At 36.3% G+C, this 25,695-nt stretch overlaps 1 protein-coding gene across 1 annotated transcript in view; it reads right to left on the bottom strand.

Annotated features, from left to right (window-relative positions):
• Nucleotides 1–25,695, bottom strand: part of SEMA3E (semaphorin 3E) — a 133,240-nt gene that overhangs the window by 57,589 nt on the left and 49,956 nt on the right. The window contains exon 2 of the mRNA XM_032689271.1: nucleotides 6,644–6,804. Coding sequence (XP_032545162.1) covers nucleotides 6,644–6,804 — 161 coding nt within the window. The remainder of the gene's footprint in view (nucleotides 1–6,643; nucleotides 6,805–25,695) is intronic.

The raw sequence follows: 25,695 nt of genomic DNA, 5'->3' as shown, positions 1-25,695 counted from the left end.
CTGCTTTAAGTGACACTTAGGAAAGAAAAGGTTTAAAGTGAAGTTAATGAGGGTCAGCAATTAACACCATTGGGAGTTCACTAGAAGTGAAGCCAAATTACACAAGTGAGATTTTCTTCAGCTACCTACTATATAACATTTATGTTTCATTCCAGATGCATGATCTGTTTGGTTGAAAACAATATTAAACAATGACTGAACAGAATGGAATGGTTACTTAATTTCTTAGAACATTTAAAAGTGAAAACAAAAACATGTACCCATCAGTGATATCAGACTTGGCTGAAACCAAGTAAATACTAAAAAATTGATGTCATCATTAAGACATTTTTGTCAATAATCCAATCAAAACTATTTTTCTGTATGAAAAACATTCTAAGATTAAGTTATTCTGCTGGGCTTTTTTCCTTACTTTTTTTTTTTTTTTAATAATAATTGAATTGGGTTTCTTGAAATAATTTAATCTGAGAAAATCTGGGGATAAATTATAAGAAAAGTAAATTGCAAGACAAGTGGGGATAAATTATAAATCCTAGGGCTTGAAAATAGAAGGTCAGATATATGTTATTCTTGCCAGTTTCAACAACCTGTCACTGTTTAGGTCTCACATCACCTAAATCCTGCAAGGAATCAGAATACTTGTTTTCAGTCAGATGGTCTTATAATCATATTTGTATGATCAGAAGTAACTCTCATCTAGTCTCTGCATTGTTGCTCTGTAGTCTGGGGAGGTACCTGAACTCTGCTGAACTTCCATGAGGACCCTCATCCAATCACCCTGGCCAGCTTATTTCTGGTTCATTCAGTGCTAAACTGAGTCCACAGTCATTTACTTTACTTACTGGTCAGGAACTGAATAGACAACAGCTTGTCCTTAACCCAAAAACCTAGAAGTTAGGAGATCTCGAGGATCTCCCAAGCCTAAAAGTGCGAAGTCACAGATTTCACTTCACAAAAACGTGTTCTAACTAGCAAGCTAAAATGGGGGCTTTTGCCCAGGTGTGGCTGCTGGGAACAGAGAAACCACAGAGGGAATAAAACACTTGACTCTGTAACCTGATATTAAATACAGTGTGTATAGGTGATTATTTTTGCATTTGGAGACTGAGTCCCAGTGCTATTAAAATACTTTGTATGCACATTTTCCACTTAAGACACACTGAATTAAATGCATACACAGAATTAAGAGAAAAAAGCCAAAGAAGTAGCCCAGTGCTCTTGATTTGTCTGGAATATTGAAAAGCAGCTGCAGTGCGAGCAATGTGAATTGGGTCCTTGGCACAGAGTAATAGAATAAATGATAATTGTAGAATGGTTTGAGGTAGAAGGGAACCTTAGAGACCAACTAGTGTAGCCACCTGCCAGGGACATCTTCCACTAGACCATGTTACTCAAAGCCCCATCCAGCCTGACCTTGAACACTTCCAGGGATGGGGCATTCACAACCTCTATGAGCAACCTGTTCAGTGTCTCACCACTCTCATAGTTAAGAATTCCTTCCTTATACCTAATCTAAATCTACACTCAGTTTAAAACATTTGTCTCTTGTCCTGTCACTACAGGCCCTGATTAAACTCCCTTTACAAATTGAAAGGACAGCATAAGGTCTTCCTAGAGCTTTCTCTTCTTCGGGTTTAAAAACCTCTGTTCTTTCAGAGAGATGTTCCAGCCCTCTGACTATTTTTGTGTCCCTCCTCTGGACCTGTTCTAGTAGATTCACACCTTTCTTGCACTGGGAAACTTGGAGCTGGACACTCTACTCCAGGTAGGGTCTCAAAAAGGAGGAGTAGAGGGGCAGAATCAGAGGTAATGCAGCAGTGTAGGAATTTGTCTTAGATGTTCATACCAAATTATCTACTTCTAAAGGAACTCCATGTTAGTTGCCTGCAGTACATGGGTCTTAATTATGACTTTAATGAGTCTTCTGAAGAAGCTTTTCTATCCAGAAATTATTTTTTTAAGACTCATAACTCTTATGAATCTTAACATAAATATGTATTAAGAGTTTAATCGCTTCCAGAGTATTTTAGAATTGAGACTAAAAAAAATCTCTGCATGTCAGATTTTGCTATCATATCAATTTTCAAATTGGCATAACATAGGATGTGTTTGCACTGCATGAAAATTCAGATATTAATCAGCTGCAACTGTAGCCTTTAACCTGCTCTGTATTGCTTTGCCTGATATTTATGTATTAGAGTTATGACAACTACCAGATTTAATTTTGAATTAATTCTGTGCCAGGATTACAATTTTTGGCAAGCTGTCAATAACTATTTCTGGGAAATCTCCCTGGGTATGTAGACTGAAATAGCACCACGCTACCTTACATTTCACTGCAAGCTTCACATAACTATTGGACATAATTTTCCAAAATTTTTCACGCCTTCAGGTGAATTAAATTTTTAAACTGCTTGTTTAGTGATGTTTTGTCATCTTGCACCATAGTATTATCATCCTTGAGACCTGGATGATATAATTTTAACACCATATTTAAAAGACAGGAAAAAGGTACTTTTAAATATATTCCTCATGAGAAAAAAAATGGAATTATATGTTAGTATAGCTATGGGGAAAACTTTAATTGGAACTGGAATGTTAATTAGCATCTCCAAACAGCTTCTCTATTCAGACACCAGCCTTAAAAAGCAGGATGGCATCTCCAATGAAAACTAATTTAGGGAAATATGTGAGCTTTATAGCACTTCAGGCCAAAATAGACTACTGTGTGATCTGCTCTGAACTCTAGTATATGAGAGAACAATTAAGCAATTCAACGATCCTGTCCCCAATTTAAGTCAATAAATAGTACTTAATTAACAGATAACTTGTGTTTTGCTAAAGCACAAATTCTGTAAAAATACCTGGTGATGACTGGATTTATCAACAAATACACAGACACCTTCTCTCTTGGGAGGTAATTCCAAGGGATATTCAAATTTACCACTAAATTTTGAGCTTCTTATTTCAGTTTGAGTTTATGCACATTCCTACACAGTATTTAAAGAAGGTAGCAGCAAGCCCTCCTCTTGTAGACTTGTTCTCTGTTCTGTGTTCAGTCATCTCTGGAGTGGAAGTAGATATTCACTATAGGCAGGATCTGTGATGAGGGCTCTATAGTTTATTGCAGCAGAGATCTGATCTAGAGCTGTCTCATAGTAGATGAAAATAGCACATTGAAATCTGCCTACACGAGCCCATTTACAAAAGTAAGAAGGTTTCTTTTCAGAGCGAGATCTTCATAAGGCCCTTGAAGCAGAAGCTAGAAAGAAAGACTATCTGTAAAGAAACTTTAGGCAAATAGGAAGAGCAGTTTATTTTCATTCCAAGTGATGAAAAGGAGGAACAAAGGTCCCCCTTCTCTATGAGTTGTTAGACCAGTGGTGATGAGCTGCTGGCACTAGTTCAATTTTACTGTTCAACAAAGATCCTCTCTGGCACCAATTACAATGAATTGAAGTGCTTTTAAAAACAAATTTGGCACCAGAGAAAGTTCTCTATCAGTCTGTTAGATCACTACAAGCTTTGGATCAAATCCCAAATATGTGTAAGGGTTGATTCCAAAGGTGGTGTCAAAGAGAATGAGCTCTTAGGGAAAGCAAAGGTTACATGGAGTGTGCCTACAAAGCTTTGACTTTACACAAGGTTTCAAGTGCTGATATGGCTCTAATTCTCTGTAAACACTGATATTCACATTTCATATTCTCCTTCATTCTTGCTGCTGTCAGTGTTAGGGTACTCTTCATACAGAAACCAGGGTGTCTATGTAACTGTTTCAAAAACTTATGAATATGTGTTAAATACTCTAATTAAGAAAATTATACATCCTTCATCTATTAAATTAAAGGAGAGATACAAAGAGTAAACAAAAAACAAGTAGTCAAAAGAAACATAATTTGACAATTAGAGAAGTGAGAGTCTGTCTTTGTCCAAGAAGACATGGAAGGTCTGTGCCACAGTTGAGAGCTCAACCTGAATGTCTGGATTTCCCCACCAGTGCAAGAATAACAGTGGTAGTATTCTTCCTTGAAAGTTTTTTTTCCATTTTTTAGGTATATTTTCTTTAGTGAATATGAAAAGTGGTCAGGATAAAATATGCCTAAAATAATTTGGTAGGTATATATATAAACAGTTAATAGTTTACATGAAACAGCTATAACCTATGCTTCAGAGTGCTGCCTTGTATTGGAAACCTGAGGAGAATTGAACCTTAAAAAAACACGTAACCTATTAAATGCAGATTTATAGGATGCATACCTCATATGCATCACAAGTTTTTTTGGAATTGTTGGATTACTTTGGCAGTCAACAGGTCTCATTGCAAAAGCATTTTATGTCCATTCAGCATTTTGTTGTTTTTCTTTGGTATAACTTCTACTACGCTGGCTAGAATTGAATTATTTGGTTGTTTTATAGCAGAAGGTATAAATCTCTAATTGGGAATAGATTTCATTTTGGTTTTTAGAAAGCATACTCATATTCCAAGTTGTGGAGAAAGGGATGGTCAATGAATTAAAAGACATTAAATGTTTTGTAGAACACAGAAGATGAAGATAAATATGAATCTGTCCCAAAACTACCAACTTTATGAAACATCTCTTTTGCAGCTAGTGACTCATCCTGGCTACCAGAGAGAATAAAACACAGGAACTTGCCTGCACTCATATACTTTCAATGGATTATAGCTGCTGTTTTAGATTAATTAAACTAAAGTCTTCAGTCTGAAAAGAAAGGTCAAAGACTAACCAACACACAGTTAAAAATAGATTAATTAAAAACTTTGGTAATAATTCCTCTCAATTCCAGGAACTTTCCCCAATATATCTCAGTAATTAAGCTTTCCTATAACAGAAATGTCTCATTCCACACTTTTGCTGATAGAGTTGTAGGACAATCACATTTTCTCTAGCTATCTTTGAATGAGATCTGCACTCAGGGAACATTGCAAAAGAGAAAAAGACCATGACATTTGCATTCAAGGGAGCTAGGTCCCAGTGAGGTCATGTTTCCAAACATACCAGGGCAAGGTTCATTTTTTCCAGTTTCTCATCTTTTGCACTTCATAAAATCAAGCAAGAAGAGCTTTCATCAATTTGTCATACTCTGTACAGGTCTCCAGATAGAGAATATGGTTTCAGAGTAAATAGTTGATATTTCACCTCAAAACAACAAGAAGGAGAGCAATGAACTTCAATTGCATCTGTGTCCAGATGCAACAATAGTGGTTGGACAGAAGTGTGAGGTGCTCTATCCTTTCATCTTTCCTCACAGATTTACTACCAAATGGGGAAGAAAAGAGGGGAAAAAAACCCCTTATTTTATAGAAACAACTGCTTTCTAAAGGTTTTCATATCCCTGAGCTCTAATATCTTGTCACAGAATATTAATAATTTGTATCAAATGGAAAACGAGTTAACTCTTATCTCGCTGTCAAGGAACAAAGCTCAGTATGTAACACTGCTCTCTGAGGAGTTAAATTACCATTTTTCTTTAAATGTAGATAAATTCTCAAATGGCCTCCCTGAGTACCTTGATATCCTCATATCTAAGACTAATATTCCCAAATGTTTATACAGGAGTAAAGAATATTATATCAGTTCACAATAGTAGAACATGCTAATTATACTTGGAGATAAGCAAGGTTGCTTGTGGTAGAGTTGGCCAGAGTGTTGGCATGAGAATAGTGATATTCAATTGAAACAAGGGGGCAGAAAGAAAAGAATCATCAGATATCAGTGCAGCATAAACATCAAGAAAAATATTTCTCCAGAGGAGCTTTATTTTAGTCACTTTTTTGTGCTTTTGTTAATTTGCAAATAAATGAAAATATATCAAAACACATTGGGAAAATTTAAATGAGTAGATGAGGAAAACACCAAAATATTTCAAGAGATCCTTTATTCACAGTCAAGATGGTTGAGGCAGGAACAATGCTCCTGCCAGCTTCCTCTGCTACTGTATGTTTCCAATCCTAGCTTCCGAGGGCAGAAGGAAGGAAGCCAAGGCTCACATCAGCTCAGACTCCAGCCTCCCCACTTCAGTTGTCAGTTTGCCATTCAGTTGTGGTTTCTACGATGTACTGAGCTCTCTGGTAGGATTATGACTTAAACCACCTTTCTCCCACAGACCACTGAGTTGGCTTCAAATGCCACTTTCATTCACTACTTAATAGCACTGCTGGCTCAAACCAATGCAAAATCCAGTTTCTAAAGACTAAAAAATAGCTGCATAGTTTATGCTGCTGCTGAAAACTTCTTATAGTTTGCATGATAATTTTTTTCCTGAACATTTTCTTTTCTGCTGTGATAAGTTCCTAAAAAATACCAGGGAGATTTTATTCCTTGATAATATAGCAGAGATACAGAAATCAGGTGTCTACAAATGTGAGTTCCTCTAAACATCCATAATCCTACTGAAATTCAGTGAGAAACAGCTATGTGACCCCCCAAGTCTCTTAACCTAGAATGAGCCTTATGGGTTATTACTGGGGAAAAAATATTTCTTAAATACAACATGACCTTAAAGTTCGTGCACAAAACATCTACAAAAACTCCATTACCTCATTTCCAGTCATGCAAACTCTGATGTTCTGTGCTACACATTATGACATGAAGTGACTGAAATATATAGCTTTTTACTCCACCTCTCGGTAGTTGTCGCTGATTCGATCCAAACTGAGGGAATACAAGAGGTCTCTTCCTCCCACGAACAGTCGCTCTTGATACTCATCCAGCAGCATTACATGGAGACCAAGATATCCAAACGGGCTACGAAAGACTGACGTCCTGTTTAAATCCCAGAGCTCTGCAATACAATCAGAGTGTGCGTGATAAATACCAAACAGCTTAGCTTGCATGGCTTCATTTTTATATCCTCCTAGGGAACTGGACAAGAAGTTGTTGGGACATTAAAATGCTAATCGTGTAATCTTTGAGCAAGAAAGAGACACAAGACACCTGGGAACAATTTTCAAAATGAGCCAGTTCTCCAGGAGGTTTGCGTATGAGTCTTTACATCATAATCTTTATGCTCATAATATCATGAGATAGGGAGGGATGAAAATCGGTTTTCTCCTTGACATTTTCTGAAAAGGAAAAATTACTGCAAATGGGGAAAAAAAGAAGGAATTGACAGAAATTAAAAGAAAATTACTGGAAAATGTCTCCTTGTCTTTCTCTCAGGCATATCAAAGTACAGATTTTCACTGTATGCACATTTTTTTCTTGGATTTGTTTTTTGGGAAAGATGATGTTGCTTATTTTAAGTCCAGCACTGTCTTCACTCAGTTCACTTAAAATATTGCCTCTAAATTCAGTGAGAACAGTATGAAATCTGTGAAATGCAAATTAATAATTTTCCAATACTGATTTTGTCAAGAAATGTGCTGACCTGATATGGGAACCTGGAGCTTAGTTGTACATGATCCAGGCTAAAGTCAGTTCCACAGAGAAAAGGAAATTCATCCTGGGTAATGTTGCAGAAACTTGGAATCAGGCCTCAGGAAAGAAAGAAAGAGGCAAGCATGGGGATCTTTCTGCACTCTGTGGTGCAGAGCACAGCCTGGCTTACAGCAGGTCAGAGATACTGAAAACCATTTTGCTGTTTGGAAGCCTCAAAAGGAGTCAGGACAGAGAGTGGCCTAGGTCTGCCTCCAAAACAGCAGAGCTGTTTGACTGAGGGACTGAGGGAAAGGAACTGTGTTCTTATGTCTGTACTGTGGCAATCTGTTTTATTTCAAAGAAATCAATCTTGATAAAAAAAATTAAATATGCTTATCCTCACAGTAATCCATAAACCTAAGTTTTCCAATTGTTTGGATTTGTTTAGCGACCACAGCTGATGTTCTGCAAGAGGACTGGCCCAACATGTCAGAGAAATTCCCCCCACAAATCTACTGCTATGACATCCTCTTGGGATGCCACGTATGCCATCCATATATGCTGTGATTTTCAGAAACTGATGGGCATATTTAACCTGAGAATTCAGTTTCATAATAGGCAAGCATTAAACCACCAAAATTCATATTCATGATTAAGAAATTTTTTTGTCTTCTCCCAGAAAAAGGTGTTTCACACCATTGTGATTTGAATTCTATATTTGAATTTGAATTTACCTTGCCCACAAAAAGATTAGCTTGATCAATATGCCTCATGATATACCTTACTTGCATCCAAAACTATAGAAAAGAAATTTAACATTCGATAAGGATATTAATTTTATCCAACAAATTGACACAATTTCTTTTCATTATAAATTATTAAGTATATTATGTGTGTGATGATAAGTGAATTTAGTAATTGGATAAATTACTAAATAATTTATGTTTTATACCTCCATTTATTCAGTAAGTTTATTTCAGGTCAACAGAGCCTAAAAGTAACCACTTTCTGAAACCTGTTTCCCTAGAGGATAAAATTTACATCAAAGGAGTCAAACTGAAAATTCAGCCTCACAACTGATGTCTTTCCCGAGTGATCTTCAAACAGAATCTATTGAATAGTTGTACCTGTGTGCAACTGACCTCATTTAACAAGTGGAAAAAACAAGTTACAGAGAGGAATACCATGATGAGCAGAACAAGAGACTTTTTTGTCTAAGCATTGCATACCGACCAGTGGATAGACACACATTTTTTGACAGTGATACACTCAGCACACAGCTGCACAGTAATGTGGAAATGGCACTTTCAAAGCTTGCTCTCGCCAAGCAAATGAGCAGATTGCTGTTCTGGAAGAACATTGTTTGTTTCTGAACAGATTAGAAATGGAATGAAAGCAGAGCTAGAAATACTCTTTTGGTCCTAAATAAAGCCACTTTTTATTTGCAAGAATATGAAACATTCAATATATTTAATTTTCAAGTCAGTCTTCCAGTGAAAAGAATTACATTTTAAATTCTAGTTATATACAAACCACAAAAGGATACTGTGGTAGTTTCCCCTGATTTATTTCCATGTTGTCCCAAAGGCAAATTGTTTGTAAATGAGACAGTATTTCTTTACATAGATCAGAGATATGACTCACGTGTTCTCCATGAGAGCACAAGGAACAATGAACAGTCCTCTACTCGATCACATAAATTGGTAACTACTCATATAAGACTCAGTCCTGCAAAGCACACCTGCAAATCTTATTGTCTTAAATGAAAGTTGAGAATATTAAACACCTTTCAAGAACAAACTTGTAAAAAGAGATATTTCTAGAACCACCTCCAGCAAACTGCACAGGCATGGTTTTGCCGTGGGGGTAGAGACAAGAACAGAAGTGACCTGACATCTGGAAGTGTTGGAAAACAACAAGCAGTGGGATCTGTAGAGTGATTTTGTACTGAAACTCAAATGTAGCAATATTCTGTAGCTACTACCTTTGAAAGGTAGTAGAATTGCCATACATTGTAGGATATCTGAGATATTGGATAAAGCAGGTAAATAGAATGCAGCACTTCCTGAGTAGCTGGAGAATGGGTGGGATATCTGGGAGTCTAAAATGGTACTAGAAGCCTGTCATTTCTAGGCAAGTGAATCTCACCATGATGACTGGATGGAAATGATACAGGTTTTGAGGCAGTAGAACATCATTCATGTAGTGCTGTGACCAATCAGCAAAGATGATGGGCTTCCATGTAGCACTACAGAGATGCAGCTGTACTGCTTCCAGACTTGAGCTGCTGCAGCCACACATGTGCACAGCCTTCATGCTCATACAGTGAATTGTTAGTTCATAGAATCACAGAATGGTTTGGGTTGGAAGGGACCTTAAAGATCATGTGGTTCCAAACACCCCGATATGGGCTGAGACACATTCCACTTAACCAGCTTTGCATCAAAACCCCATCCAACCTGGCCTTCCAGAGATCAGCACCCACAGCTTATCTGGGCAATATGTACCACTGTCTCACAACTCTCACAGTAAAGAATTTCTTTCTAGCATCTAATCTAAACCTACTCTCTCTTAGTTTAGAACCATTACCCCTTATTCTATCGCTCCATGCCCTTTTAAAAAGTTCCTCTCCAGCTCTCCTGTAGTCTCTTTAGATACTGAAAGGTCTTATGAGTTCTCCCAAAGCCTTTACTTCTCAGGCTGGACAACTCCAGCTCTCTCAGCCTGTCTTCATAGGAGTGGTGCTCCAGTACTCTGATCATCTGTCGCCTCCTCTGGACTTGCTCCAACAGGTCCACATCCTTCCTGTGTGGGGGACCCCAGAGTTGGACACTTTACAGTGTTGAGTTGTCCTTGATCATTGAAATCACACCACAGGTGGGAGTGAGGCACTTGAAATCAAAGCTTAAAGCAACTGTCTCCAAAATCTACCTTTAGTTACCTTATGTTCACAAGGGTCACTTTGTAAATATAGGTTCCTTGAGATGTCAAGAATTATTCTTCTAGTCTTGATTACACCCTTAATTTAAAAAAAAAAAAAATCCACATCTAGCTCATGTCTAGACTTGAGTATAACCCAAAAAGAAGTTGTTCCTCTACCAAACATTAGGATTTGATAGCTATATTTATGCTGGGCACATCTAGCACTGTTACAAGGTCAGGTGCACTGCAATTTTCTTAGAGAATCTGGCCAGAGAAAAAACAGTGCTGCCTAACATTTTTAAAATATTCTAGTGGCTAAATCGGTCACCTGAGAAATAGCAGACACGAGTTCAATTTCCTTTTCTAAATGGATTGAAACTCAGATCTTTCTCCTTCCATAAAGAACCCTAATCACAAGCTATTAGCTACTAGATTGGTGGGGAAGGATGGATGCTTTCTCCATTTCCTGTTGAAGCTGTGCAACAAAATACTCAAGCTTCGGAAAGAGTGAACAAGAAGTAACACACTCTAATTTAGTATTAAATTGCTTTTCTGGGAAAGAAGTTCTGGTCCTGCTGCTCAAGATAGTCTATGCATTTTATATTAAACAGTTAGTGAATAAACTATATAAATTGTTCCAGCACACGGACTACAAATCCTCAGCTTCTCCCTCACATGGGAGTGACTAAGGATTTCAGCTGAGTAGAACCCTTTCTTTTACTGAGTTTCTATAGATTTCTGTTACCAGAAAAAAAAAAAAAAGTCTTTTTTTCTATAAGGATCTTGTGTAAAGAAATAAAAAGCCAGAGAAAAAGAGGTTGAATTATTCAGGGGAAACATATTGCTATTGCTCAACACACAGGACAAAAGAGAAAAGACCTTTCCTACTCTTAGTAAAAACAAATCTTCTGGAGTAGTGATCCCTAAATTTCACAAAATGTTATCTTTCTTACTACAGTGTTTTGCGATTTTAATCTAAAGACTCAAGACCATAACTAAATCCACACCATTACAGTACAAACTACAAAGTATTTCACTCAACAAAGGAAAGACTGCTTCAATATTTACATACTCCTATATGGCACTTCACTTACCTGTGAAAGCCTTAAAGCAAGTCTGGGCTGCTAAATTACATTTCATAAGAGAAAAAATTTCACTTGCTGTTTTAAATGCTGAGAACAAACCCTCAGGTTTGCTATCTGTCTGCCAGAGCTTTCTGGCAAATATTCAGACTGATCTTGCTTACCACACTTTCTCTTGCAGCACATCTACTTTGGTGAACATATTCATACTGTATCCTCTCTGACAAGATGGATTCCGTTATAGATTTGTCTATCAGTGTTAATTACATTCATAAAAGCTGATTTCTTGAATGTTTTAATGATCAATATGTAATTCTAACTTCTAAGATTATTTTATAACAGCCATTTCTTCTATTAGGAAAAAAAATGAAGTCACCCTTTGGTTATGTTATTTCAATATTTTTTAAATATAAATGACTGATAACTTAAATATACTTAGAACATTAAATGCCTAAACCTTCCTGCTGCTCTTCAGCAACCAGAGTATAGTGACATTTCATTTATAACAGATTCTCAGAATTCAAGCATGTAGTGAGTAAGATATAACTTTGGACATAGAATATAGACAAATATGACTGCAAATTTTTTAAACCTTTTTTGTTTCAGGGAGTGACAAAACTGCTGTTGCTCTGCTCTGTTTTCCATAGCATTACATCATCACAACTGTGCAAGTCTATTACTTTTGCCCTTTTTTACCCTCATAAAAATCTTTGGTTCCCCTTTTAAATTCTTCAGAAATATAGTCTCACCTCCCACACTACTTCATGTTGCAGATCATTCTTCCAACAAAGATGTTTTCCAGATGCAGGACACTGACAAATGAGTCCACATAAGGTGGACGTCTCAGTGCTGCTTTACAGGAAGAGTTAACGACTGGGGTTGCCTTCTGTCCCCATCAATAATGTAAAATTTAGGCAATGAATGATGTCTTATGCTTCAAATTATATACCAAGTGTAGTGGTTTGGACTTTGTTTTTCCCCAGAGGATAAGAAAAGTGGTAGACCCCAAGGGGTGGAAACCCCTGGAAGTTTTGAATTTCTGTCCAATGAGCGCTCCTGCAAAAAATGTAAACATATCACAACCAGACCGGAAAAGAAGAGTTGTAGTTTGAGGGGAGAAGAAGGTGGCCATGTTGTGAGCCACGAGGAAGGGGCTCTGAGCCCCACAGGGGGGGCTTTGGCCCCCCAGCCCCAGCTGGAGCCTGTGGGGACCTGGAACAGCATAATGCTGGGCTAGGTGCCTATAGTTATGCTGGGAGATGTTTTCTCCATCGTGGGCAGTGGCCGTGGCAGTGGCCGGAGAAAGCAGCAGCCAGAACTGAACCGAAGAAGCAACAAAGACATGCAGCACCAGAGAAGGGACTCCTGGAAGGAGACCTGAGGGAAGGAGAGTCAGCAGCTGAGTTCTACAGAGTTCTTGGGGGTAAGAACTGATAGCAGACCCCCCAAAACTCCTTTGAGACCTCCTGGAAGGAGGAAGTTGATAGGCTCTTACTTGAAAGAGCCTTGAAGTGCAACATGCTGAGAAGCTCGGACGTCCTGAGAGCTCAGCCAGGACGGTGTGGGAGGTTGGCCTTGAGGCCCTCCCTTGCTGCAAGCTACAAAGAAGCTCGCAGCCTGAGACAGGGCACAGAGGCCCTGCAAGGAGCTTGAATCTCCTGAAGATACCAGACCGTCACGAAGACCCCCTGTGCTTCGTGATATGACCGTGGTGAAACGACCTTGTCTGGGGTGACGAAGCCCACGGAAGACCACTCATTTGGAGAGACGAGTGGCCGAGGGGGATACCCCCCCCTCGTGTGTGCTGGCAGAGATCCAGCAATCAGCTGCTACAAGAAACAACACAGAGAGAGAGCCTGCTGCCTTAGAAGATGCTGCTGCTTAGTGACTGCTACTCTGAAGAAGCTGCTGCCCTAAGAGACTGGAAGGGATCTGTCCTTCTTTCCCTCCTGGACTTTTATTTGGAGGGGAGAAGAGATCTGATCCATTGTAAATACTTATGTCATGGTAGAGATAGTTGTAGTCGTGTGTATAATGTATTGTAGTATTTATTTGTATAGTCATTGTAATATATTCCCTTTCCCCATTCTGAGTCTGGTTGTGTTTTGTCTGGAAAAAAAACCCATCTCACATTGGGTTGAGATGTGGGAGGGGGGATGGAGCTAGGGAATTGGAATTTGGGCTATCTCAAACCATGACACCAAGTCCTGGAATATAGATTCTACAGTGAAACAAGTTTTACAAGAATTTTGTAAACCTTACGTAATTTTAATTAATTTAGCTTTTTGCTGTATTGCTGACAAGTGATAACAAAATCTGCTTACATGTGACAAAAAAGAGACAGAAATAAAAAGTAGGAAAAACCAAAAAGAGACATAGGGAAGAGCCTGAAATATCAGCAACACAGTTTATGAACTACAGGTTAATCATAAGATCAGGCAATACAAGCATCCTTCAGTTTTAAACCACCAGTACTTTAAGGCAAATATCTGTTCAAGGGTACTCTAAAGAGTCATCCATCACAAGGACAAATATATAAACTTACAAGTGGTTGAATCTTTCTGACAAGGTTAAGACCTCTAACTGGTAGTATTCTGTATAAAATTAGTAACAGGAGGCAGAAGATTTCTTCCCTGGGAAAAAAAATATTAGAGACTAAAACTTGCCCAAAAAAAGCTACGTTGCTGAATATGAGATTAGCAACTTTTACTTTCCTGTGTTCACAGTCCTCAGTCAACTATATTGCTGTAAAAATAATTATAGAGTCATGATAGTATTGTCAGGTAATGGAAAGATACATTAAGTCAGGTGAACCAGTGAGGAACTGAATTAGAGCATTAGAAAAGTAGACAGTGTAAACTGGCCCGAGGTGGCTGAAGTAAATCTCCTTGCATGAAATTTCCTAGCAAAATCAGAGGCAAGAACTTTAAAAGCAGAGTCAATTGTAAACAATAAACTAACTAAAAAATCTTGGTAGTTCGAATGCTGGAAGATACCACCATAATTTTAAAACACAGTTCTTAAGATTCTCTAGTGTTTTATTGGGGAACATGAAGCAGTAGGAGATAAACTTAAAAGGCTGTGAGGGTGACTGAAGTATGAACTTTCGCTGCTTGAGGTTTTATCTGTGTGGCTGCCAGGCAGATGCCTCAGAAACTTGGCAGGGTAGGAAACAGAAAGCAAAGTCTAGCAAAGACAAGAAAAAACTCATTAGTCCATAACAACTCTCACATGATTCAACCTCTGCTCTTAACAGCAGGTGAGTTTGGCTGTCTAGCTTTATTTGGAGAAATGTAATTGGCTTCATGAAGGGAGCTGGTGCAGCAAAACCCATGAATAATTTTGTTTATTTGGTTCTCTTCCTCTAAATGTGTGCATCTAGTGATGAAGTTTAAATTACAGTGAAAACTTCAAACAAAGATCTTTCCCTGTCAGTCTGTCCAAACTACAGAGGCAAAACTTTCTGAACTTAAAAGGTATGGTTTGGGGAGAAAACAATAATTTCAATCTGTGTGCAAGACGAAACAATCTTCTGCCTCTTTTTTTTAAAGAATATTGGAAAAACCTAAAACCTAAAACTGGAACATATAATGAATCTTAGGAAAGGTTTTTGTTTCCTCTAATTCTACTAAGATTATGGCAAGAAAAAATCCATGTAAGTTGGAAGAATTTAACACAACTAATCATGATAGCTCATGTTCTTATACTTGATATTTCCATTTCAAATTATTAAATGTTGCACACACACTGTGACATACATATACCTTGTCACATCTAGCAAAGATTTAGTTTTTCTTCCCTGATGGCAAAATAGTATATCCAGTTAGTAGCACTATAACTGATTTGGTTTTAGTCACCAAACAACAGAAATATGACCTTACAAAATATCCAGGGTTTATAACATTAATATAATACATACTAGTAAAAAAGGAAAGTATATGCTTGCACAGTATTTAATAATGTTTCTAGTTCTTGCTGGAAACTTCTACAGTGTACATCAATTTAAAAATAATCACACACCATCTTCATACAAGCTGGGCTTAGGGCAATTTTAGGATACATTTCTAGAATTACATGCTGATGCAATAAAAAATATCTGATATTCAATTTAATATTACTAATGCTTGAAAACAAATTAAATGCAGTGTAATAAAATCCTAGTATTTTTGGTATTTGATCATACCTACGTAGAAATTATGGACTATTTATAGACTTAGAAGAAAGTCGTAGAAGAAAACCCCTTTGTAAATCAACTGAAAGCAGTTACAGAACCCGCTTACCAGTCATGTATGTTGAAGTGCTATTTGTTTTCAGACACTGAGACATAGGACCCTACCAATTTCTGAGTCTTACTGATTTTCATTACAGTAGTAGGATACTGTGGTTTCTAATAGAAGGCTTAATCCAGAGCCCATTTACCATTTTTCCCAGTTGAGTTCATTAACTTTGAGCTAGGTAATCACACCAATATAGACTAAATAGATGTGAAACAGTAAATGAAAAATAGTTTTCCTTCTGTATTTTATCTGAACCTGAGAAACAACAGAGAATAAACTCAGAATAAGAAGAAATCTTCATAATTTCAATGTTAAACTTTTCTATAAATGATAGTGTCTTCTATTCATTATGCTTTTAATGATAGTATTTAATATTCAACAATAATAATAATTTCAAATATTTTAAATTAAGTTTACTTTGTCTATTCCATATCTATTTCCAGCTAGCTGGCTATTGCTTGAAGAGTGATGGTTGTGGTAGAAAATATTAAAACATATTAATTGCTTGTGCACAATGACATAATACAATGGCTGTTATAAGTCCCCAGGTCTCAGTGACCAATATTAAACCAGCATAATGTGGCTGCCTAAAATTCTCTAACGACTTCAAACCTTAAGGATCCTTTATTTCTAGTAAAACATAAATTATAATGGTGTGATTAATAAATATTTGTATCAATGTTATAATTTTTTTTCAAAAGGTAGACTGTATGATAGAAAGCTTCAGAAATATGCTTTTCTATTAAAACATTCCAGTGGAAATATAAGTTGGAAATTTTTACTATGAAATTATTCCAGTCTAAGGATGACACAAGCATTCATGAAATGTTCTTTGTGAACATTATCCACTTCATCCAATGTACCTCTAAGGAAGTAAGCATAGAAAGAAATGAATGTCCTTTTAAAATTATACTCCCAGAAGATGTTTTACATTATGTTTAATATCTTAATAGTGTTAACAAGTGAAAGAATAGATTTATAAAACTTGAGTTTTAGAAGATACATATGGTTCAAATAATCACAGACTTCTGATGAAACACAGACAGTCCAGTCTCTTGAGAACCTGATTTATTAAGGTGTACCAGTTACTATATGCTTATTACCACGCCAGTCTGGAAAGAGTAGAATTCTTCCTATGGAGAGACCCAGTGTTTTGACAGAAAGAGAATCTGGTGCTTTCATTTAAAATGAAGATGCCAAAAGTCAGGGGTTTATGCTGTTCAAAATGACTGTTAAATTGAATTTCCCTTGTAAAAGATGGATAAAAATGAGCTATCTCATGTGACTTTCAGCAGCATATGCTCTTGGGCAGGATGGCATGTGATTGACAGCGTGTGTAAGACTATCAGGAATCATCAACATGATAAAAACCAGAATGGAGGAGAAAGGAGGCATTTTAAGAGAAGCACAAGGCAGAGGGAAAAATGGAAAGGCACAAGGCAGAGGGAAATGGAAATAACTAAAAAGATGAAAGGAAACTTTCAAGGTATTTTTTTTTCCTGCCAAATAAATTACTCACAGCATATGCAGAGTTTGAGATAATATTCCATAGGTGAGTTTAGAAAGATTTGCTACACCTCACACACTGAAATAAACTCAATCTGTACTGAGCATAAGAAGTCTAAATACAGCAGTGGATAGATTTGTATAGAAATTAATACATTGCTAGTCCAAAGTCTGTTCTCTTTAATTCACCATAATAGCTTCTCTGGAAGGATTTAATTCAGAGAAAGGAGGTGTATTCTGCTCCTACATCAGTGGCTTTGGAAGACCTACCTCATTTGAGTTACCTACCACTAATGCATCTATTATTTGATCCTGCTTTTCCTGATACATCTCAAATATTTTAAAATATTAATGAAAACTGAATACATCAAAGCTCTGTTTGTTGGTTTTATTTTAATTATGCCTTTTTTTGTTGTTGTTGTTGTTATGACACAGAGCTTTATGAAAGAATTCAAACTCTTATATTACAGGTGGGATATGTCATATTCAGCTTTTATTTTGTTCAAAGTCAGGTATCTAGTTTAAGGTATTTATCCAGTTGTTTTTTATCAAAACAAAAGAAAGAGACATTTCCAAGTGGCACTTTAAAATTCCTTTATAAATGCATGCAAACAAATATAATCTGAAAGTAGGAATTTCTATACTCCAGATTTTAAGGAAGTCATCTAAGTTTTAGATACATAATGACACATAGCTGAATAACACTCCAAAATACATTCTATAAATAAAAAAAGTTCTATTTTATCTTTTTTTTTTTTCCATTTTAATCACTGCAATAATGGGCTACACACAGAAATAGCTGTGTGGGATCTTTATTGTCTCTACTGTTTCTCCTCTAGTATGCCTAATTATCTGTAAAATGTTGGTTAAGTTAAATGCCTTGGAAGAAAAAGAATGAAAAAAACCTTTATTTGAATAACTTGGGACATATTTGAAGCCTTTCAGAATCAGTAATGCTTTGCAAATATTAACAGTCAAAACATGCTTCTGCCATTTGACTTTAAGCTGGTAGAACTCAACACAGTTGATCTTAAGTAGTGTAACTGGAGAATAAAAGTCAATAATAGGCAGCTATTAGTGGTCACATAACTATTATGAATTGTATTATGAACTGTTACATTTGTTTCTGACAGATATTGCAAGTTAGAGAAAAGCCCTAGTGCTTGTTTAGAAGTTTATTGTACTTTGACATAAACATTATTTTTTCTCATGTCCTAAATCTTTCAGATGCTTTTAGAAAAATACACAACACTAATGAAAGTCCTGTTAGGTTGCAGAAAAATCTACAGGCGGAGGGGAGAAACAATATCCTGAAATTACAAGTAACATTTTTATATCCTCATTTGACCTGATGGTAACCATAAAAAAACTGCAAAAACCTTTCTCCCTTCAAAATGGAACAACACCAGTACAGCTCTGTCCTGATTCATTTTGCATCGTATATAAAACTACCATATATTTATGGGGTGTTCCTCCATTAGTTCTTTCTTCACTGTATATTTAGAAATTCACCTTCATCTTGACACTTGGTTTATCATCGGTGTTTAACTTCAGATGTCTTGTAGTCAACCTGTCTTTTCTTCTTATAGCTGACTTTACAGCAGGTAGAACATGAGATAATTACATTAATGTCATTTATTTCTCACAGCGGCTACTGATGTTTAGAATTATAGAGATACTATGAAAATGAAGGATTCATTTTTGTAGACTAGAATGTTGTGTAAAATTCCATAAAGATCTAGGGATTAGATCATAGATTCACAGAGAGTTTAGGGTTGGAAAGGTTGTTCAAGTTTAAAGGATCATCTAGCGTAATTCCCTACCACAGCCATGGAAAATTTCACTATACCAGGTTGTTCTAAGCCCCATCTAGCCTGGCCTTGAACACTTCCAGGGATGGGGCATCCACAACTTCTCTAGGCAAACTATTCCAGTGTCTCACCACATTTACAGTAAAGATTTCTTCTTAAAATCCAATCTAAACCTACTCTCTTTCAGTTTAGAATAATTATTCCTTGTCATATCGCTACAGACTCTGGTAAAAAAATCTTTCTCCATGTTTCTTATAAGCCCCCTTTATATATGAAAGGCCCCATTCAAAAATCTTTCCACAGAGTCTTCTCTTATCCAGGCTGAACAGCCCCAACTCTTTCATCTTGTCTTCACTGGAGGTCCAGCCCCCTGGTCATTTTTATGGCCCTTCTCTGGACCCACTCGAAAAAGTCCATGTCTTTCTTGTCTTGGGACCACCAGCAGCACTCTAGACAAGGTCTCATGAGAACAAAGGAGAAGGGGAGAATCACCTCCCTTGACCTACTGGCTGTGCTTCTTTTCATGCAGCCCAGGACCTGATAGACTTTCTGGGCTTCAAGTGCACATTGCAGACTCATGTCTAATTTTTCATCCACAAATATCCCCAATGCCAAGTTCTTCTCAGCAGGACTGCTCTCAATTTGTTATCCCTCAGTCTCTGCTGATTCTGGGGCTTGCCCTGACCCAGGTAGAGGACTTTGACCCTGGCCTTGTAGATATTCATGGGCTTCTTGCAGGCCTGCTACTCCAACCTGTGAAGGTCCCACTGGATGGCATCCCTTCCTTCCCTCACGTGTATCAACTGCACCACTCAACTTGGTGGCATCTCCAACCTTTCTGAGGGTGCACTCAATCCCCCTGTATATGTTGCTGTTATAGGTATTGAATAGAACTAGTCCCAGTACAGATCCTTGAGGAACACCACTCGTTACTAGATTATGTTCTGCTCAGCACTTCAAAAATATACAGCCCTGGACAATTGTTTTCTCTAGGAATTTGCAATCTAAGTGGAAGGTACAGTCAAGAAAAAAAAAAAAAAAGGCAAAATTAAAGAATTCCTTCCAATTATGAAGATGGGGAAATGAGAAAATAATACTTTCAGTTTCAATAAAATTCTCCAGGGTTTGGATTTAGCTGCACATGATTTGCAACAGTAACTCAGCAAGTCTGCATGAAACTGTTGGACACTTCATATTTTGAATGCAAGTACAATGGATGACTCACAAGGCTACTATCCTGAGAATATGCCCTCAGAAAAAAGGGGGCGGAACCCACAGAAGATATTGGAACTGGGAGAGAACATTTTTCTGGGGCTGAAACAATTTTTAAAGATTTTGAAAAATGTTACCATCATAAACTGGAATTAAAATGTCAAATATAGAACATTTTCAAATATTTAAAACCCCTGTTATTTTCACATGGATGGAAGTGTTTTGATAATCTTATATATTTTAATTTGATTAATGTAGTCTTATCTTTTTATCTTTTTGCAAAAATGGAATCAATGGGAAAAAAAATTCTATGATTTCATAATGCATCATAGAGGAAAAAAAAACCCAAAATCAAAAACCAAACCCAAAACCAGGATCTGTATGGCCAGGAAAGAACTCCTGCACACTTTTAAAACACCTACTAATATGCCTTCTATTAAAAACCCCTGTAGTCTTTAATAAAATTCAGCTACTTCTAAAAGCAGAAGGACTTTTGAAAAAGCTGCTATGGATTTTTCACAGTAGTGAGTAGAGATGGAAAGATGAAGACATGTACATTGCAACACTTAAAATCCTTTACAGGATTATGATACAATTTCTAAATATTAACTTTTGAGACATGCATGGTACTTCCAAAATTATCTTCAATATAAATAAAAAAAATTTGAAGATATTTTATTAGAACAATAGATCTCAAGTACCATATACTCAATCTGACAGCAATGGTTTTGCTTATAATATAATAGAAACAGAAATTTATATTCTGCACATTATTTATGAGCATGAGATTATCTGAGGACAAGTTAATTTTATAATACGTGCTGCATATTGCACTAGTATTTATCCATCAGGATACAATTCTCCATGCCTGATACTAGGGAAAATATGTAAAAAGAACATAATGAACTGTACGAAATAGCTTGTCACAGAATATTATATCTATCAAACTGTCAGAAGTAACTACACTTAGGAATGAATAGGTCCACAACATATATTATTTAACTGAGAGCTATTTAATTGTTTATATTATATTTGATTAATACTTTAGAGGAAAATGTTACATTTAAGTAGTTCTGCCACTTATTATATATGCTTAAGTGAAGTTCAAGGGAATTTTATCTCTTTAAGAATTAAAGAATTGGGAATATTTTATTCTATTCTGACCCTGGTAGGATATTACAGAATAGTGTCTGATCTGAAGGCAGTGAGACAGCTTTCTTTACAGAGAAAAATAAAAAGGAGGAAAAAGCATTAGAAAATACTCATATATGTAAGTGTAAATGCAATATATCTTGTTTATTTATACCAGCTTTAGTCACATAAACAGCTTCTGATTTCAACAGGCTCTCTGGCAGAGGGATGTATTTCTCCATCAAAGAGTTGCATTAACAGTACCAGTGGATGGTAGCCACTGAGGGACCACATGGGTCATGATGTGTGTTATATCACAAGGAAACAAAAAAAAGAGCAGTCTTTATTGCATCTTTTGAATCTCATTTACTTGTTCAAATTGGATGTACAATAAGTATAAAACATTCTCTACCCATTTTCCCCTGTTGGAAACAACCGAAAATTAAGTTGTTAAACCACAGCACAGTTGCATATACTTATTTTTGAAACAGAAGAAAAGGGAAAAGTAAACAGCAAATACTGCAAGGACAAGAAAAGAAATTGTGTTGGGTCATTTAGCAAGAGTGTGAAAGTCAGTTTTATTAGTTTCAGAAGAATCTGCAAAGGCAAGCAGTAGAACTGCTAGTAAACGAGCCAATTAAAAAAAGGGGGAAACATTTGGCAATCTATTCTAGTTAACAGCCATGCACTAGTGGAAAAAGGATTAGCTTTCTTCCAGGTTATTTCCCCACCTCCATTTTCCATAACACAATTTACACTGAAGAAAAAATTTTTCTATATGCACAGGATATTGATACTGCATCATTAGTTGGATGTGTCACCTTTCTTAGTAAAATATTTCTATGTAACAATAAGATAAAAGAAGAAAATTTATGTTCGTCTCCTTGGAAGTACAGACATCCAAGGAAAATATTCTGTGACCCACAGAATGTGTGTTTGTGTGCATGTATGTTTATATGTATATATAAAATGTTATTTCACAGAGAGGTCTCATTTTATAAGCAAGGCTGCTGAGCATCTCAATCTATTCTAATAAAGGTTGCAAATATGATAGCTATAATGAGGATCTATATCTTCAAAAGACACCTCAACCTTTTTTTTTCCTGTTTCAACTTCTTTATTTTTTCCTCCCTTTAAAACTAGTCTCAGTGACACCAGTACAAAAACAAAGATCAGAGCTAATTTATACCTACGCATTTCCTATGCAAGTCTAGCCTGGCTCTGCTATTAATACCTTTTGGCAGTAACTATTTTCTCTGCTATCAGTTCTTTTGTCTGTGTCCATCATCATTATCTGAATAGCTTTAAAAATGCTAAATAGTTATTGGAAACAATTACTTTTTCTTCCCTACAGAATTTAGCATGTTGGTAATTCGTAGGTCAGATGGTGAGTGGAATTTGCGCTGCTTTCTTTCTTGCTTTCTTTAGAAGAGTTTTCATGATCAGAAGATAGGTCCTTTAGAAGAATTTATTTCTGTGTATCTGTTGGTGATTTACTGTGATAAGGATCTACATGTGCTGTTGTAGTAGGACAGCAATATAAATTCTGTGTGTACCGAAAACTAGAAACCATGGCATTTGCATTATGTTCCACTAAGTCCAACTGCCCCTGTTCTTGCATTTATACCAAAACTATAAGCATCAGCACCTTAACACAAATTATGTGTCTTGAAATACCATCCTCTGCTTCAAGTCAGTTGTAGTAAAGACACCTAAGGAATCCCTTAATCTTAAATATTTACCTCCTTTTTTCATTCTTATGTCAGAGAGCTTTAAATGAGAAAAAACAAGTAGAGCAAGTCTCCAGAATATTACTGTAAGCAGTCAGAAGGTTTATTACACAAGAGTTCTAGGAAATTTGGATTCATTTATGCTTAATCACCTCCATTTATCTTCCAATACCACCCAATCTGGGCTTTTAGTCGCAAAATTCAACACTCTAAATTTCACTTCAAGCTACAAACTCTGTGCAGGTACAGGCATTTTTTTTCTTGAGGACCAATGAGTGTTTTTCAGAGAAATAAAGGAATAGGAAGATGTGTGTTGAGAGAATAGTGTAACAAATCCTGAAATGGATGCATTTGACACAGGTAGGGATTCAATTTCAAATGCCTCTTGGTGTTTCCAGGCAAAAGACCATGGCAGCCAAAGAAGACAGCATGAACATTGTGCAAAAGATAGCATTATAAGCTGCAATCAGTTTTGCGCTGCTGAACTGAGGCCCAGTCATGGAGAGGTGGAGCTCATTTTGGTTATTTTCACTGGCATAAATGACTTTTTAAATGTTTATACCTGTGCAGAATTGTGTCCTTGATGCACCTTATTTCTACTTCTGATTTATTTATACTTTCTGGTGATCTAAATTACAGAAAGGATTTTCCAGTGTTAGGAACTGGAATGAGAATATGATGCCTACTATTTAAATCTCAAATACTTCTGATTTAAGAAAAGAATTTTAAGATAAACATGTGCATCCAAACCTACTAGTAATGTTTGCAGCCCTTTCCTTTATGACTGCAGTGAGCTCTAATGACATTCTACACTGTAATTTTCAGCTCAGGTGCTACAGATCCATGTATTTAAACTAAAGATTGCGTGTTCAATCTCCACAGTATTTGGCTCTCCTTACGCATTAATCTTGTGTGACAAGTGGCAGAAGCCTTCAAAATGCATTAACACAGGTGGACTTTTGGTGGTTATTTGCAGCCCTGTGGAATAAGCATGCTTCAGGCTGTTTGCACAGGTCCAGTAGCAGGGTTAGAGCTTGGGAGTGATAAGGTTACCTAAACCGTAGCACAACCAAAGAAAGACAAACCATCCAAGAAAATCAAGGTTGATTTCTACATGTCACATTTAAAATCTAAATATGTGTATTGCCTGAGGAATGCATTTGAAACAGCCAAGCCTGGTAGGAAAGAATGTTTTAAGAGCACTGTTTCAACAGGGATATTTCTACTGGGAATAAATAAACTGCTGAACATGCCTCATTTTCTAATACCCCACAGATGTAAACTGTATTTGATTCTATTGGCTATAATTTAATTTAATGCTTGGAATCTTGCAGTAATATACAGTAACTGATATGCCCTTTGATTGAGAAACAGCCAGACAAAAAAGGTTTATATTTTTTCCTTCCTATAGAGCCGTCTTGTTATAAAGAAAAGGTTCATTTTAGTATGCATTTCTATTATGAGTCTATATTAGAAATGACATACAGAACTAAGAGCAAGACAATTCCTGCTTTATGTTTTATTAATTGGAAAGCTTTTCTGTTCTAGACAAATGGGATTTTTCTTTGTGTTGTTAATTGTGAACAATATCTCACAAATTTAAATAGTGTTCAATAGAAGCATTGGCTGACTAGCACCATCATCTGTACTGTGAAATTCTTTTTCTTCAATGATAGAATTATTTTTTACATATCCTTATCCCCATTCCTGTTAAATACCTCTAATTTCTTGAGAAACCAGGCTCTTAGTATTCAATACAAGAAAGATGCAAAGGAGTGAAGAAATATTCAAAAGTACTTTTCACTTTGAAGTATTTCTAGTCAGAGAATTAACTGAAATATTTATATTAATACATGGCACTACATCCATGTTATTTCAACACTTTTCTAATACATATGAATTAGAAAAATAATATATTCTAACTTGTCAATACTTTGGTTTCTTTTCAAATCTGAATATTTCTATTGTTTTGCAGCTGTTCTTCAAACTGCCAGATACAGTGTATCTACATTTTAATTTTTAGAAGGGACTAGTGCAATAGTTATAATGTATGAGTTTTGCTGGATGCATCTAAAGCTTGTGGATAACCAGCAATTTTTTGAATGACTGAAAGAAAATACATTTAATGGTAGTTTCCACCACTGACAGCAAATGTGAAAAGTGGGATTTACATTTTTGTTCTGTTTAAAACTTTTTAAAATGGTGAATAAGTGAAGAGATTCATCTATATGCATCAGATGCTTTTTAGCACAAATTAGCTAGTAGGAAATCCATATCAAGGTCTAGGATTTGTAAGTATCAGTTTAATGCTGTTATAATGTACTATGAGAAAGGAAAGATGGTGGTACTAGAGTGTTTATTTATTTGCTCATACATTAAAATCAATAGAAATAGAATACTGATAATTCATTAGCATTATAAAATAATTTGTTTCCACCTGAAGAATTGGAGATTGTTGAAGGCTGAATCACCTGCTGATAAGGACACCTTCCAAATATAAATATTTGCATTCCTTGGAGGATATTCTTCTCCAGAGGAATGAGGAACACTTAGCTTTGGCTTTATGCCTAACTACACACTTTTAATGTGCAACTATCTAAAACTCTTGTACAGCATATGGTACCTAGAGGTTAAGTGTGGCACAT

The sequence above is a fragment of the Chiroxiphia lanceolata genome, chromosome 5 (assembly GCF_009829145.1).
Source record: "Chiroxiphia lanceolata isolate bChiLan1 chromosome 5, bChiLan1.pri, whole genome shotgun sequence".
In the NCBI taxonomy this organism is placed as follows: domain Eukaryota; kingdom Metazoa; phylum Chordata; class Aves; order Passeriformes; family Pipridae; genus Chiroxiphia; species Chiroxiphia lanceolata.
The sequence above is the reverse complement of the archived record's forward strand: the minus strand, read 5'-3'. Positions and strand labels throughout refer to the sequence as shown.